Source organism: Trachurus japonicus, chromosome 15 (assembly GCF_045865225.1).
Source record: "Trachurus japonicus isolate A0001 chromosome 15, Traja_1.0".
In the NCBI taxonomy this organism is placed as follows: domain Eukaryota; kingdom Metazoa; phylum Chordata; class Actinopteri; order Carangiformes; family Carangidae; genus Trachurus; species Trachurus japonicus.
In genome coordinates, this window is record NC_140921.1 from 26,347,713 (window position 1) to 26,361,713 (window position 14,001).

The following is a 14,001-nucleotide window of genomic DNA, read 5'->3' on the forward strand; positions in this document are numbered from 1 at the left end:
AAAAAAAAATATATATTTTTTCCATTATATGAATATATTGGTGCTCTGTCTGATACGTTAGTGCAGGAGCCTCCAACTTTTTTCCTCCGAGAGCTACTTTTACAAAATGACAATGGCCAAGAACTACTCATGTTTTATTACGGTACAATAATTCTTTACATTAGTAAAACAAATGTCTTTAGCTTCTACCATACTGATAACTGAAATTATTACTTTCAGGTATTGTCCCTCCTCTATTAAATATGAAAGGAGGCTGAAAATCACAGGACATGTCTGTTCTGATGATACATGCACATACACATGCTTCAACCAAGGTGGCGCCATAGGCAGGGAAAATCCTGGATCAAGTTTTCAAATTTATGTATGATTCATTAAAGCAGAAGTAAGCGATCCGGTGGTTTTGGCTAACTTCTTGTCAGCCGATGGAGTTAGCAGTCCCCGCCCTCATCCCTACGTCACCACATTCACGCACATCCCTTGGCTGCACACACAGAGAGGACCGTCCCTTTATGCCATTCTCTCTCCTCATTGGATAAAGGTTGTAGGATACAAGGAAAGTTTTCTCCTCGGCTTACAGCAGAGCAGAGTGACTGACAGACCCGTGTTTCAGACCAAACACTCTATATAAGTGATTGCTGTTGGAAGATAGAACTATTTAAGACTTATATTAACACAAACATTCCGCTTACTTCTGCTTTAATCCTTTGGCGAGCTACTGGTAGCTCGTGAGCCACATGTTGGAGACCCTTGCATTAGTGTAATATTTATGTGCTTGCAAAACCAGCAGCTTTTCTGTAACAGTACCTCTGTGTAATCTTTTTTTGTTAAAATTGTTTGTTTTCCATTTGTATGTGATGGACCCCAGGGAGATTAGTTGTGCAACTAATAGGGATAAACTCAGACTTAGCGACACAGACAGGTTGATGTATTGGTATCATCAGTATGGAGGAAGACTGCTGGTTGCTGTGTAACCAGTCCTCTGGACCAAAACAAGACATTGATGCATTATATGCTTACAGTACAACCTCCTCGAGAACTTCATTCACTCAGCTCCACATCAGACATGTCCTCCATGCTCACTGTTGTGTATTTCTCCAGTTGCAGCTTTGGGTTTTTTTTTAGGGTTGATGTGATTTCTTTGGGGTTTTTCTGTTATTTTTCATTCACATGTGGAACTCAACTCATTCGGCTGATACAAGATCACTAATTTACCACCTCCTTTCTCCTTTCCGTGTTGTGCACATTCCTGCAGAGTGTACGACATGTGTTAAAATAAACCAGGAACTCAGTGCAGTCTTCATGGTTGTTTTGTGTGGTTTGGATAAGAGTGAAAGGTCACACACAAGAATTGAGACAAACATTCACACTCATTTCCCACAGTGGAGACATGTATCCAGGAGGAAATGTAGGCCAGTTTACAGTAAGCAACACACTCTCAGCCTCCCACACACACACACACAATCTCCAACTGAGCGGTGAATAGTGATGGATTAAACCTGTGATCGCTTTTTCTCTCTTTTCAACACAGCACCTGAAGGAAATAAGAGCAGAGGATGTAACGTACTGACACTCACTTGTGTCCCTGCCATTACACACACACACACACACACACACACACACACACACACACACACACACACACACACACACACACACACACACACACACACACACACACACACACACACACACACACACACACACACACACACACACACACACACACACACACACACACACACACACACCAAGAAACTCAGACTGCAATTATGCCTATTGTGTTCTCTTCCTCCTCTAGAGAATACGTCTGTATCTTAGTCATGTTGTTGAGCTCCTATCAGATTTGCTGCTGACAGCTTATCTGAACCTGACTGGCCTTATGTACATAAACAAAAAAATGCCCCCTCCCCCCAATAGCTTTGCTATCTTGTGTAATGTTTTGAGATGCCCATCAGTGGTGACGGACAATACGGGTGGTTCCTGGAGAAAAGTTGGGAACATGGAGGAAATGAGTGTGTTGATGACAGGAAGTTACACCAGAGCTGTGAGCTGGTTGGCCTCTGTGTGGCTGACGGGGACAGAGGGGAGGATCTTTGTTGTGTGCAGACCCCAGTACTTAAGCAAGAGTACAAATACTACTGGTCAAAATTTACTCAGTTACAAGTAAAAGTAGCTCAGTCGACATGTTACTTGAGTAAGAGTAAAAAAGTACTTGCTTTTAAAGGTACTTAAGTATCCAAAAGTACATGCTTTTAAATTTACTTTAAGTAAAAGTAAGAGTAAGAGTAAATTTCTTATTTTTCACATCAATGAATTACTATAATTTTTTCTAAATGAATTTAAGGACCTTTTAACTCTTGTTTCTGAGAATTAACTCTTTGAAACCACCTGCACAGATGTGCTTGCGTGTGTGGCCAACGAGCAAACTCACTCACTAGGGCTAGGCAACATGTCATTTAGAAAACTGACTGCATACAATCCAAAAACAATGACGTGGAACCCCACGAGCACACACACACAGTGTGCTTGCTTGGATTAACTGGTAATGGAAATCAAGCAAAAGCTTGCATCAGTAAGTTGCTGTATAAGGGGTCTCATTTATAAAACTGTGCGGCGTACCTGCCACCATTGGCCTAGGCCTTTATTTGTGCAAATAATCCTTGTTATTAACCTTGTTTTTATGTTTTTTTGTTTTCTCAATTTAGTCAATTTAGAAGTTTATAAATTAACAGTCCAGCGGGGACTTTAAGTTTATAAATGATATGAAATATAGAGAAGGAATGTTGATTTAGAATTTTCAGTCAGATTGTAAGAAGATGTTTCCGAAACAATTACTCAGTCCAATGCAAAACAATGCCGTTGAATTAATCTTCCTCTTGTGTCATTATTTCCCCTTTTATTCCAAACTCTGCGTACACATGGGTCAGAGTTTACTTAGGGGTGCCCATATTCTCCTTTCAAGTTTGTTTTTTATAGATCACAACCTTTACGTGGAAAGTGACGTACGCCAAGTTTATAAATGAGGCCCCTGGTTATTATTTGCTTTTTGTGTGTGTGTAAGTGTGGAGCCTTACTGAGCAGAGGTGCTGGGACATTAGAGAGGAAGTCAGAGGCTGAATTTCGGACTTCATGGTCTTCATCTTGCAACAGTGTGAACAGACTCCCCCAGAGAGTAACTGTAGTGGACAGACCTGAAACACACAAACACACACAAGATTCTTCAGTCAGAATGGTTTGACTTGAGGCATGCAGTTCAGATGCACACATTTTCATTTTCAGAAGGTGATACCTCATCTTTAAAGGGACATTGTGTAGGAATTACTCCCATCTAGCGTTGTGGTTGTATATCGCAAGCAACTCAATCGTATTTTTCATGCTGCATTCACGTGGAATTGGGCAGACGGCAGACGGACGACAGCTGCAAGTGGTCCGTCAGCACCAGGCAAAACAATACACGTGACAATATGTTGTCATGGCGATGTCGCATTGTTTACCTGGCCCACGTTTTACCGGCTTTCTCTCCACTTCTGTGACTAAAATGACATCTGGTTTGTTAGCGACGGCCGTCTGCAGGTGAATGCAGCATCAGTGTAACGCTCCATTCCTCCTCACTGCGTTACCGTGGTGACTTTTCACAGACGCCACCTCCACCTGAGCCGACAGCTCCAGTGTCTCCGCTGAGTTTCCGTGGTTTCCTACAGTCACGCTGCCACTGAACGTAAAAACATGGCGACACAACAACATGGCAGCCAGCACCGAGCTTACCCGCTCCATGTAGATATGAATGATATGAACGGCTAATTCAGAGCTGAAAGGAACACTTCAGTTTGTTGATGGGGGGATTACTGATTAATGAAAAACATACTTTTGAATGAAATAATCGATTTCCGTGAATAGATAACAGGAGAAGTTACACAATGTCCCTTTAACAAACACAGATTTAGCTTGTTTACATTTCTGTTCACATCAAAGCAGATGGAAACACTCCGTTTCACCAGGATCAGGACTCACCCAGTGGTAGATGAGCGCTGCTCAGTACACAGTCTGTACAGCTGACCAACACACCGGCAGCCATCAGCTTCACCTCCGCTGGCTGCTCTTCAGTGCAGCATGAGCTCACCAGCGCCCCCCACTGAGCTAAGCCACATGTTTCACTTGCACCCTGAGGATTTGAATTGCAACATTTTTTTATAATGTAAACTGACAACATGCAGATTGATGCAAAGTATGATATGACGTAATCACAATGACGTTCACAACAATCATCTGTTATAGTTTCACTCAGGCGACATTTGGACTCTTCACAGCTGGAACTAATAACACTGATGTCTCACTTTCAGAAATTATTGCAATTTGACGTAATTAGCTGTGTTATTAGTGGCACCTGTGTTTGATTAGCCTGTGCTTCCTGTGTGTTTAGAACCGCTAGCAGGACGCTAGGCTAAAGCTGAAATGAGGAGGGCTGACGGCCGATGGCTGGTGACTACAGGCTTCATGTTCAAAACTGTGTGTCGAGTCAGTTTAAACTGTGAGGCTCCCAACAGTTTCCTCTGTGCCAGGCCTGGAATATTCAAAATGTTATGTGTTTATCAGTTTCTTACCTCGGGGTCAGAGCTGACCAGTTGAACCACCAGCTGAGATACCAGGGTGAAGGTGGCACAGTGGAGCTCCACACTGAAACACATCATCAAAGACTTTTAGCTTCTATTGATGAACTTACTTATGTTTTACTGCCTCAACCTGGATGTGGGTGTTTGCTAGAGTTGGGCGGTATCCAAGTGTTGATACCGTTAAACCTCCAATTAAAAATCATGTTGTACAGCTCAGATGGAGTCACCAACATGTCGTTCAGAAAGGGAACAGCTACTAACACCACATAAGAATACTGAAACAATAACAAAACATGTACATTACCAACATTAACAACAAATAGCTTCTAACAAAATGTGGAGGGTGCTGCTAAAGAAAAGGAAAACGGACGGCGTTGACTCTCCAGCCGGTTCACCTGCAGCTGTGAGAAGAGCTCTGCTGTTCCTGTCTTCAGCCTGGTGTTTGGCTGCTCTTTGTATTTATAACATGAGTTTAACATTAGAAGATCTGACCTCCATCGGAGCAACGATCAGCAGCGCCACATCACAGCGGATGTGACGCTGCTCAGCTGTAGCAGCATCTCTCTGTGTTTTAATAACATCGGCACAAGTCTACAAGACACACATGGTAACTATGGCAACATAGTGCTTCAAATCTACCAAGGTTTTTGCAGAAGTTGTGTTTTTCTTGTGGACCAACTCACTATATAAGCATCAACTTTATCAAACATCTCCCAAAGGAAAACATGATGCTACAGGAGTAACACTGAAGACTCAACCACACATGGAGGTGGACATACACTCATTATTTAGGCAGTAAAATAAATTAGATTTAGTAGGTAATATATGAGTGCACTGCATTTTTTTTAATGAAACTGATACAGTTGCTATTTTAAGATACGGCTGGATACCTTATTAGCCTATTACCGCCAAACCCTACTGTCTGCCTCCATGCTGGCTTGTCAAGCCGTACATACAGTACATCCCATTCTTGTGGACGGCGTCTCAGTAACGTCATGACAAAACTGGTGGGGGCCAAGGTCATGTCCCTGGGGACCTTAGAAAACACGATTTTGTCCTTGTGAAAGCAATATTTCCAGAACTCCTCGAGAGAATTCGTTCAGATTTCACTTAAACATTGACTTGGACTCGAGGACGAACTGATTTTTTTTTTTTTGGTGGGTAAAGATCAAGGCTCAAAGGTCAAAGTCACTGTGAACTCACAAGACACTTTTTAGCCATAACTCTGGAATTCACACACCAATTATGACTGAACTGGTTAATATTAACACATGGCCAGATGAATCAGAATCAGATCTGAAACTAGTCTGAGTGGCAGAGGCAGAAAACCACAAGGTGGTAACTCTAGTCTTAGTCTAGTTGATCTGATATGGCAGCCTGAGAACAGAAGGTGCTGGATGATGTGCAGACTGGATTCTCTTCCAGGTAAGACTGAAAGGATCTTAGGTTCACTCTTCTCAATACACCGGTGATGAAACGAAAATCATTTGGGCTGTATATTGAATGACACTGCTCATTGAGTTGCCATATCAATGCAGTGAGAGGGTCTGATTGAGTAAATGTGCTCTATGATGCACACCTCACACTCCCAGATACACACATACATCACTTAAAGCAGATATCATCGGCACGGCCGTTTCGGCTAATGCTGTGTTCAAGGCAGGCTTTTGAAACCGTAAGTTACAGCTTCAAGTCACAACTACGACTTGGTAGCGTTCCAGGTAACCCGTAGCTCGTGTTTTTACCGTCCTGTTGTCTGTGAAAGTTCCCTATAACGGCCACTCGTAACTTCCGACCCGTGAACTCGTACCAGATCGAACTGGTATGACTTCACAGGAAGGAAAAACACAAAGTACGAGTTTCCTTGAACGCACCATGAGTTAGCAGCCCCCGCCCTTGTCAGGCATCGATTGGTCCTCGTGCTACGTCACCACATTCACGCGCATCCCTTGGCTGCACACACAGCCCTTCATGCCGTTCTCTCCCCTCATTGGATAACACTTGTATCCCACAAGGAAAATTTTCTCCTCGGGTTACAGCAGAGCAGAGTGACGGAGAGACTCGTGTTTAGGCTGAAATACTTCATGTAAGTGATTGCTGACGGAAAATAGGACTATTTAGGACAAAAACATTCCACTGATATCTGCTTTAACTGTATTGACCTACAGTCCACGAAAGAAGTGTGCTGGTACTCGCCACTACATTATGGATTACAACAGCCCCTGTGCCATTCAATCATACAGCAGACAAGGGCAGCCAGCAACCCAACCTCAGCGCTCCCTGGCTCTCATCACAACCCTGGGGCGGCTCCAGAGTGAAAGTGGATCCCTGGTCCAGGGACTGCAGCCAGGAAAAGGCTTTACACAACTAAAAGCCATTGTAATCCAATCCTTATTCAAGCCTGTAGTCTCTTGTTGGGGTAAAAAGTACAGTGGGGGCTTGTCAAGTAAGGTGTGTGCCTGTCAATTCATGTCATAGGGCGTACAGTGTATATGCACACACAAACACTGGGACACTATGTGCCACATCAGTTTGTGATGCCCCCCCCCCATGACTCATGAACCTATAAGCTCTAACAAAAGTAATGTCTTGACCCTGACACCTGAGAATAATGTGACAGAGGCAGAATGTTCTGATGACGGCTTTTAGAGCAGAAATATCAGCTTTCATCCAGGCAGATTCCTCTGTCAACCGACTCTTTAAAACGGCTGCAAGGGTTTAGTTATCTAAATATTGCAACAGCGCATAAGCCATTACACAAATACCCACAGAGAGAAAGGTGGCAGTACAGCCAGGTACCCAGGTGCAGCCAGTGAACCTGTGTGCCCCTCCTCTACGCTGCCTGGCTCTGAATGGAGGCCTGACAGCCAGACTGCTGCAGCACAGCCACAGCTCTCTGACAGGGGGAGGCAGCCAGAACAACACTGGGACATGAAGGCAGAGGAGGGCGGATGTGAGAGCTTGTTTGAAAGATCATTCCTACCTGATTTCAGCTGTAATATCATACTCTGACATGTATAGTGGCAGGAAAAAGTCTGTGAACCCTTTGGAATTTCTTAGTTTTCTGCATTAATAGCTTTGAGTTCCATTGCAGGCCTGAAGTTTGCCATAACACTAACGGGAAAATGTTTTGTGGACTGATGAAACTAAGATTACATTTTTAGTATTTTTTGTACATATGGTGTAAAAATGGCTCTGCATAGCAGCATGTAAACATCATGTCAAAGGTGAAGTACGGTGGAGCATCATGGTTTGCTGCCTCAGGGCCTGGACAGTTTGACCTCAACCAGAGTTTCTCCAGGCTTCCTACAGGATCATGTCAGGGTGGCTCCACCAGCTGAAACACAGTAGAAGTTGTGTGATGCAGCAGGACAATGAGCCTAAACATGGAAGTAAATCTACTATCTAGATCATCTAGAGTAGCTTCAACAAAAGAAACTCCACCTTTGGGAGCGGCCCAGTCAGAGCCAGACCTGAATCCAATAGGGATGCTGTGGAATGAGCCATTCACACCAGACATCCTATAATAACATGGCTGAGCTGAAGCAGTTCAATAAAGACATTGAATATTATAATTGTTTGTGTGGTATTAGGTTAAACACATTGTGTTTGTTTATACTTTACCTTTACCTATACCTCACATTAAATGACCATAATGCAGAAAACTAAGAAATTCCAAAGGGTTCACATTTACTTGCAACTGTACATTACCATAATCTATCTCATACATACGCTTCTATACTCTCTCACACACTACTACACTCTCACACATACACTATTATATCAATTTTGGAACATGATAGTGAATGTATGAGAGATGATATGGGATGTGTGTGAGAATAGTCGTCTCTCTTCTTTCTTCAAACTCTCTCTCACAGACTACCATCTCTCTCTCCTACATTCACTATCATGTTGTTCCATACATATTATTATTTACACTCATGTGTGAGTGAGAGTAAATATGGTGTGTGTCTGTGTGTGAGAGAGCGGATAGTGGCGAGTGTGGGAGAGTATAATAATAGTGTGTGTGAGAATATGATTTTACAAGTGAGAACATGTATGAACTATATTTCAAACAAGCTCTGATAGAAAGGTGTGAGGATGGATTCTGCCCTGTGGAACTTTTCTGTCTCTTCCATCAATCACAGCGGAGAGCTCCTCCTGGTCTGCTCAGGGATTGTTTTGACAGCCGGCTTTCAGAACAGTGTGGAGTTAATACATTTGCCTCCCTTTTCCTGCAGTTACCATGAAACGAATTGAAGTTACAACAGGTACTGACATGAACCCTCAAGCTCAGGGCTGTTGTTGATCTCTTCCCTTTCTATCCAGCGCCACCATTAGGTCAAAGTTTGTCCAAATGCTTTCGGGTGAACTGACAGAGTGCTGCAGGGATGATGTGTTTTTGTAGGCTCTAACTCAGATGTTGGCTGTGGGCCCCCGCGCCTGTTTAGGGGGAAATTAAATAAAATATCCTGATAGATAATCTGAAAGTATGAAAGTAGACCATGATTTCTGAATAAAATACAAGTTTTAAAGTAGAATTAGAATCTGAGCAGGGAAATGTGATTTATGATGATTATGATGATGTATGAATATGATTCACACTATGAAAATTCAGATTGACAATATTGGTTAAAGGTATATTGTGTAGGAATTACTCCCATCTAGCGTTGCCGTTGTATATCGCAAGCAACTCAATCGTATTTTTCATGCTGCATTCACGTGAAATTGGGCAGACAGCCGCAAAACAATACACGTGACAATATGTTGTCATGGTGATGTCGTATTGTTTACCTGATCCACGTTTTACCGGCTTTCTCTCGACTTCTGTGACTAAAATGACATCTGGTTTGTTACCGGCGGCCGTCTGCCCGACTGCAGGTGAATGCAGCATCAGTGTAACGCTCCATTCCTCCTCACTGCACCACGGTGACTTTTCACAGACGCCACCTCGACCTGAGCCGGCAGCTCCGGTGTCTCCGGTGAGTTAAATAGATAACAGGAGAAGTTACACAATGTCCCTTTAAATTGTTCCCATACCTAAATCCTCCATATTATTACCCAAGGTGTGACACTGGAGGCCTGGTCTCAACGGAAGAGACCAAACAGTGCACCGTCTTTAAACTAACGTCTCATGGTTTGGTTTAGAGGAAAACAAAACACAGTTTCATACTGAGATAACTCCAGGATGATGTCAAAGAAGATGAGGTGTGTATGTGTGTGTTCTCTGACCTGTAAACAGAGTTTTGGGCCAGAGTGAGGAGACGCAGGAGGACGTCCTCCTGGGACAACGTCTCAGCTCCGTCCCTCCACAGGATTTCACCCCTGGAGCTCAACACACACAGCACCTGAAGGACCTGAGGGGAGAGAGGATACAACATACTGATGCAGTCACTTGTGTCACTTCCATCTCACACACACACATACACAGCGAAGTTGCTCCGGGCCATCCATCAACACAGCTTTGGTGTCCTCTCTGCAGTACGCCTGGCAGGTTGCCCCGAGGGTATTTTTACCACACCGGTCAGATCCTCCCTACGCACACCCAAACCACGGGTACACAGCTGCCTTGCTTTCTCTCTCACATACACAACACTCAATTATATGCATGTATATGGATGCAGAGGAGAACATACATGTGTTTCCTCACTCACTCAGCTTAAAGGTACATTGTGTAGGAATTACTCAGATCTAGCGTTGCGGTTGTATATCGCAAGCAACTCAATCGTATTTTTCATGCTGCATTCACGTGAAATTGGGCAGACGGCAGACGGACGACAGCCGCTGCATGTAACGGCATAAACATATTGTCAAGTGTATTGTTTTGCCTCATGCTGACGGACCACTTGTTTACATAGAGGCTTGTTTATGCCGTTACGTGCAGCGGCTGTAGTCCGGCTGTAGTCCGTTTGCCGTCTGCCCAATTTCACGTGAACGCAGCATGAAAAATAAATGGCAGCCAGCACCGAGCTTTCCCGCTCAATGTATATATGAATTATATGAACGGCAAATTCAGAGCTTACCGGAACACTTCAGTTTGTTGATGGGGGTGATTACTGATTAATGAAAAACATACTTTTGAACGGAATAATCGATTTTCGTGAATAGATAACGAGAAGTTACACAATGTCCCTGTAACTCCTCGCTGCTTCCAGCTCCTCTCCATCCTCCCCATGCTATTTTCTTTGCCCAGTCACTCCTCCAGAGAGATGGGGGGTGGGGGGGCAGCTGACCATGTCATAGGAGCAAAAGACTTGTTCTCCACCATGAGACCCCTGTTAAAAACACACATCCAGCCGAGAACACATGTTGACATTCCTCCTGCATATCTCACTGATTATTATTTCTTCAAGGCCCCAGCCTGTTATTTGAGCTTTAAAATAAAGCTTGCTTTACAGGATCTGTGTGGGTGGAAACCAGGCCAAGAGGCTGTATGCAGTGTCTGTGTGTAAACATCTGTGTGTGTGTGTGTGTGTCACTCACTGTATATTTGTGTATGTGAGCAGTAAAAAGACAAAGCCGCAGCGTAGAGCTCCTGAGTTTGTTGTTCTGACTTTCTCTCTTTCTCGTTGTTATTGTTAAGTTAAAACCAACTCAGAGAGACATAACAGAACACTGGACTTCAACTCATATGTTTTAAAGGGATTCATTCACTAATGATCCCCACAGAATTGTCAACAAAAAAAAGAAAAATCTTAATCATCCAAAGAAAGAAACAAGTCATGTCCATTACCTGCAGTCCAGTGAACCAATCACAGGGCCAGTAATGCCAAGTCAGTGTTATTCATCTGCATCTTTCGTTCTCTCTCTCATCACGGCTGCATAACTGAAAAACTAACTTTTTGCTTTCTATTTCTGCATAACTGAGGGAACCACATTACCACATTTAATTAGCTACAACTCAAGTTTCTGCCTGCGTTTTTTAACTATGCATCCGTTTAGTTGCCATTAGTCACCAGGTTGGACTCACTGGGGGGTGTGGTGGAGACTGAAGAGATGCACACCGAAGGTGTTAGAGGTCATTCTGAACAACTCAGATCATCCACTTCATCACACCTTAATGGACCACGAAAACAGCAGTGGTGGACGGCTTCTCTGTCTTCGCTGCAGCACAGAGATACAGAGGATCCTCGGTATCTACAGCCACCAGGCTTATTAATTCTTCTCCATATGGTAGATGAGCTGACAGACAAACACATTTCCCTTTGGAGATTAATAAAGTTATTCTTATTTGTTTGCCGGTCTGAAGGGAAATGTGACTGCTAGCCCCAGAGCAGCTGGTCCGACCATATCTGCTGCTTCTGACGTTTAAAACCTGCTTTATTGGGCTCCAGTCCTGCTGCACACTGAGCTGCTCTCATGCTCAAATATACACAGACAAAGGAAAATATGCCAACACAGTGGTGGAGGTGTATAGAGAGTCATGGCTATAACATGTAAATAAACAGTGACATGCACCCTGCATGAACGGACACTAGGGCTGCAACGAGTAGCACATTTTACTATCCGAATGTTCGGGGTCACTATCCGAGTAGTACTCGAGTATTCGTTTACCGACGGGGGGGAGGGGTCAGCTGACATGGTGACACGGACGCTCGTCTCTCTCACTCTTACAAGCCTGTCATTTCATATCGTTACATGTCCATGGCAATATCGATTTTTTTGGCTTGTGTGATATTTTTCCTCACAGATCCGTCCTCAAATCACTCGCAATTAAAAGAGCAAAACAAAAAAAAAGAAAGAAGGAATGCCACGGAATTAAATTGTCCCGTTAATAGGCTAAACATTTTTCTTATAACGGCAGCGCACACTTCAATAAAGGAACCATTAACATTTCAGCCTAAACAAACAATAAAATATTGGCGGATACATTTTTTAACACAGAACGAGGTTGGTTGTTTTATCATCACTGAGTTTAAAGTGTTCCCACACTGCTGAGGTCAGCTTTCTCCTCGCCGACGCCATCGCTCTGTCTGAAGACACGGCCAACCAGAGCCTGAGGTGTGAGTGGGGGCAGAGCGGTGTGTGTGTGTGGGGGGGTCCGAGTATCCGTGCAGTGACAAGGCGCTCTGAAGCCTGGTTTTGATTCCACCGAGTGACGACAGTGCGCTCCAGCGCTCGAGCTGTGAGTGGGGGGGGGGGGGTAGGCTACAGCCCTAATGGACACGCACTAATGTTAACACAAGATTGCATTCTATGTAGCTTGAACTGAACAGTGCTGTCCAACGATCATCAGGGCCTGAACACACCACAGGGTGCGTGGTCAAAAAACTCACGTCTGGTGAATATTTACATATTTTAGGTGTCTTGCACAAAATGCCTCAATAGCAACCTCTAACCATTCTAACACCCGTCTGCAAGGGGGTTATTTTGTAGTAAGTGGATGAACATTGGTAGACTGATGGAACCTGTCAAGGCGTACAGGGTTTTCCCTGCCTATCTCAGGCAGAGGCGGGCCATCTGGGTGATTTTGGCTGCCGTCTTGGTTAAACGTGTGTGTGCATGGGGGGCCGTAGGCCATAGCAGCCTGCATCTGGTGCAATGCATTTTCCTGCACGTACGCCTCCACGGACCTGTTCTCCTTCCGGTGTTGTGCCAGATCTGGTTCCCCCTCAGGCCGTGTCTCTCCTACTGTTTCCCACGGAGCTCTGCCCCGTTTGAACAGTGAAGGAAGACCATATGTGGAAAGACGTGGTCTCCGAGATGTAGAATGTGTGTCATATAGGGGAAACACACATTTCAGGACTCCTGACTTGTATCATCAGAACAGACGTGTCCTGTGTTTTTTAGCCTCCTTTCATATTTAAATAGAGATACCTGACAGATTTGGTTATGTATATAGTTTTCTGCTGCATTTCAGCCTTGTGTTTGGATGTTTATGATCAGTGATCAATCCTGTCGTGTCACTTTCTTGCACACTGGATTAAATTAAAGAGAAAGTGGATTTATTTGTGTAAAATCTTCCCCTAATCAGCCTATATATCTGATAAGGGACTAAAGATGACAGCAGACCAACACTATGTCCTTGGCCTACTGCTGCTCCTCTCCCAGAATGCTTCAGTGGAGACCAGGGTGAGCTATGGCAACTGGTCCATTGGGTTGGCGTGTCCTTGGCGGAAGGGAGGCTCTACTTAATGGGGCCGACACTTTAAACATTAACGGCTGGCCTGGAGAACAGGCACAAAAAAAACAGAAAGGTCTGTAGCAGCACAGAAACACACACACAGAAACACACACACACACACACACACAGTCCCAGCAGTGGTGAGTGGAGCTGGCTCTGGAGGAGTGTTAACGACAGGAGTAACAGAGCAGGACAGAGCAGGTCTGCTGGCTGCCTGGCTGCGCTTTATGAACACACTGAAATACGACCTTCTGTCCCCAAACAGGA

The 14,001-nt window shown here is 44.1% G+C and overlaps 1 protein-coding gene across 1 annotated transcript in view; it reads right to left on the minus strand.

The window, feature by feature from the left end:
• thada (THADA armadillo repeat containing) overlaps positions 1–14,001 on the minus strand; it is a 115,710-nt gene that overhangs the window by 11,564 nt on the left and 90,145 nt on the right. The window contains exons 33-36 of the mRNA XM_085800822.1: positions 9,843–9,967; positions 4,602–4,674; positions 4,012–4,162; positions 3,075–3,191 (exon numbers count right to left, since the gene is read on the minus strand). Of these exons, the coding sequence (XP_085656948.1) occupies positions 3,075–3,191; positions 4,012–4,162; positions 4,602–4,674; positions 9,843–9,967 (466 nt within the window). The remainder of the gene's footprint in view (positions 1–3,074; positions 3,192–4,011; positions 4,163–4,601; positions 4,675–9,842; positions 9,968–14,001) is intronic.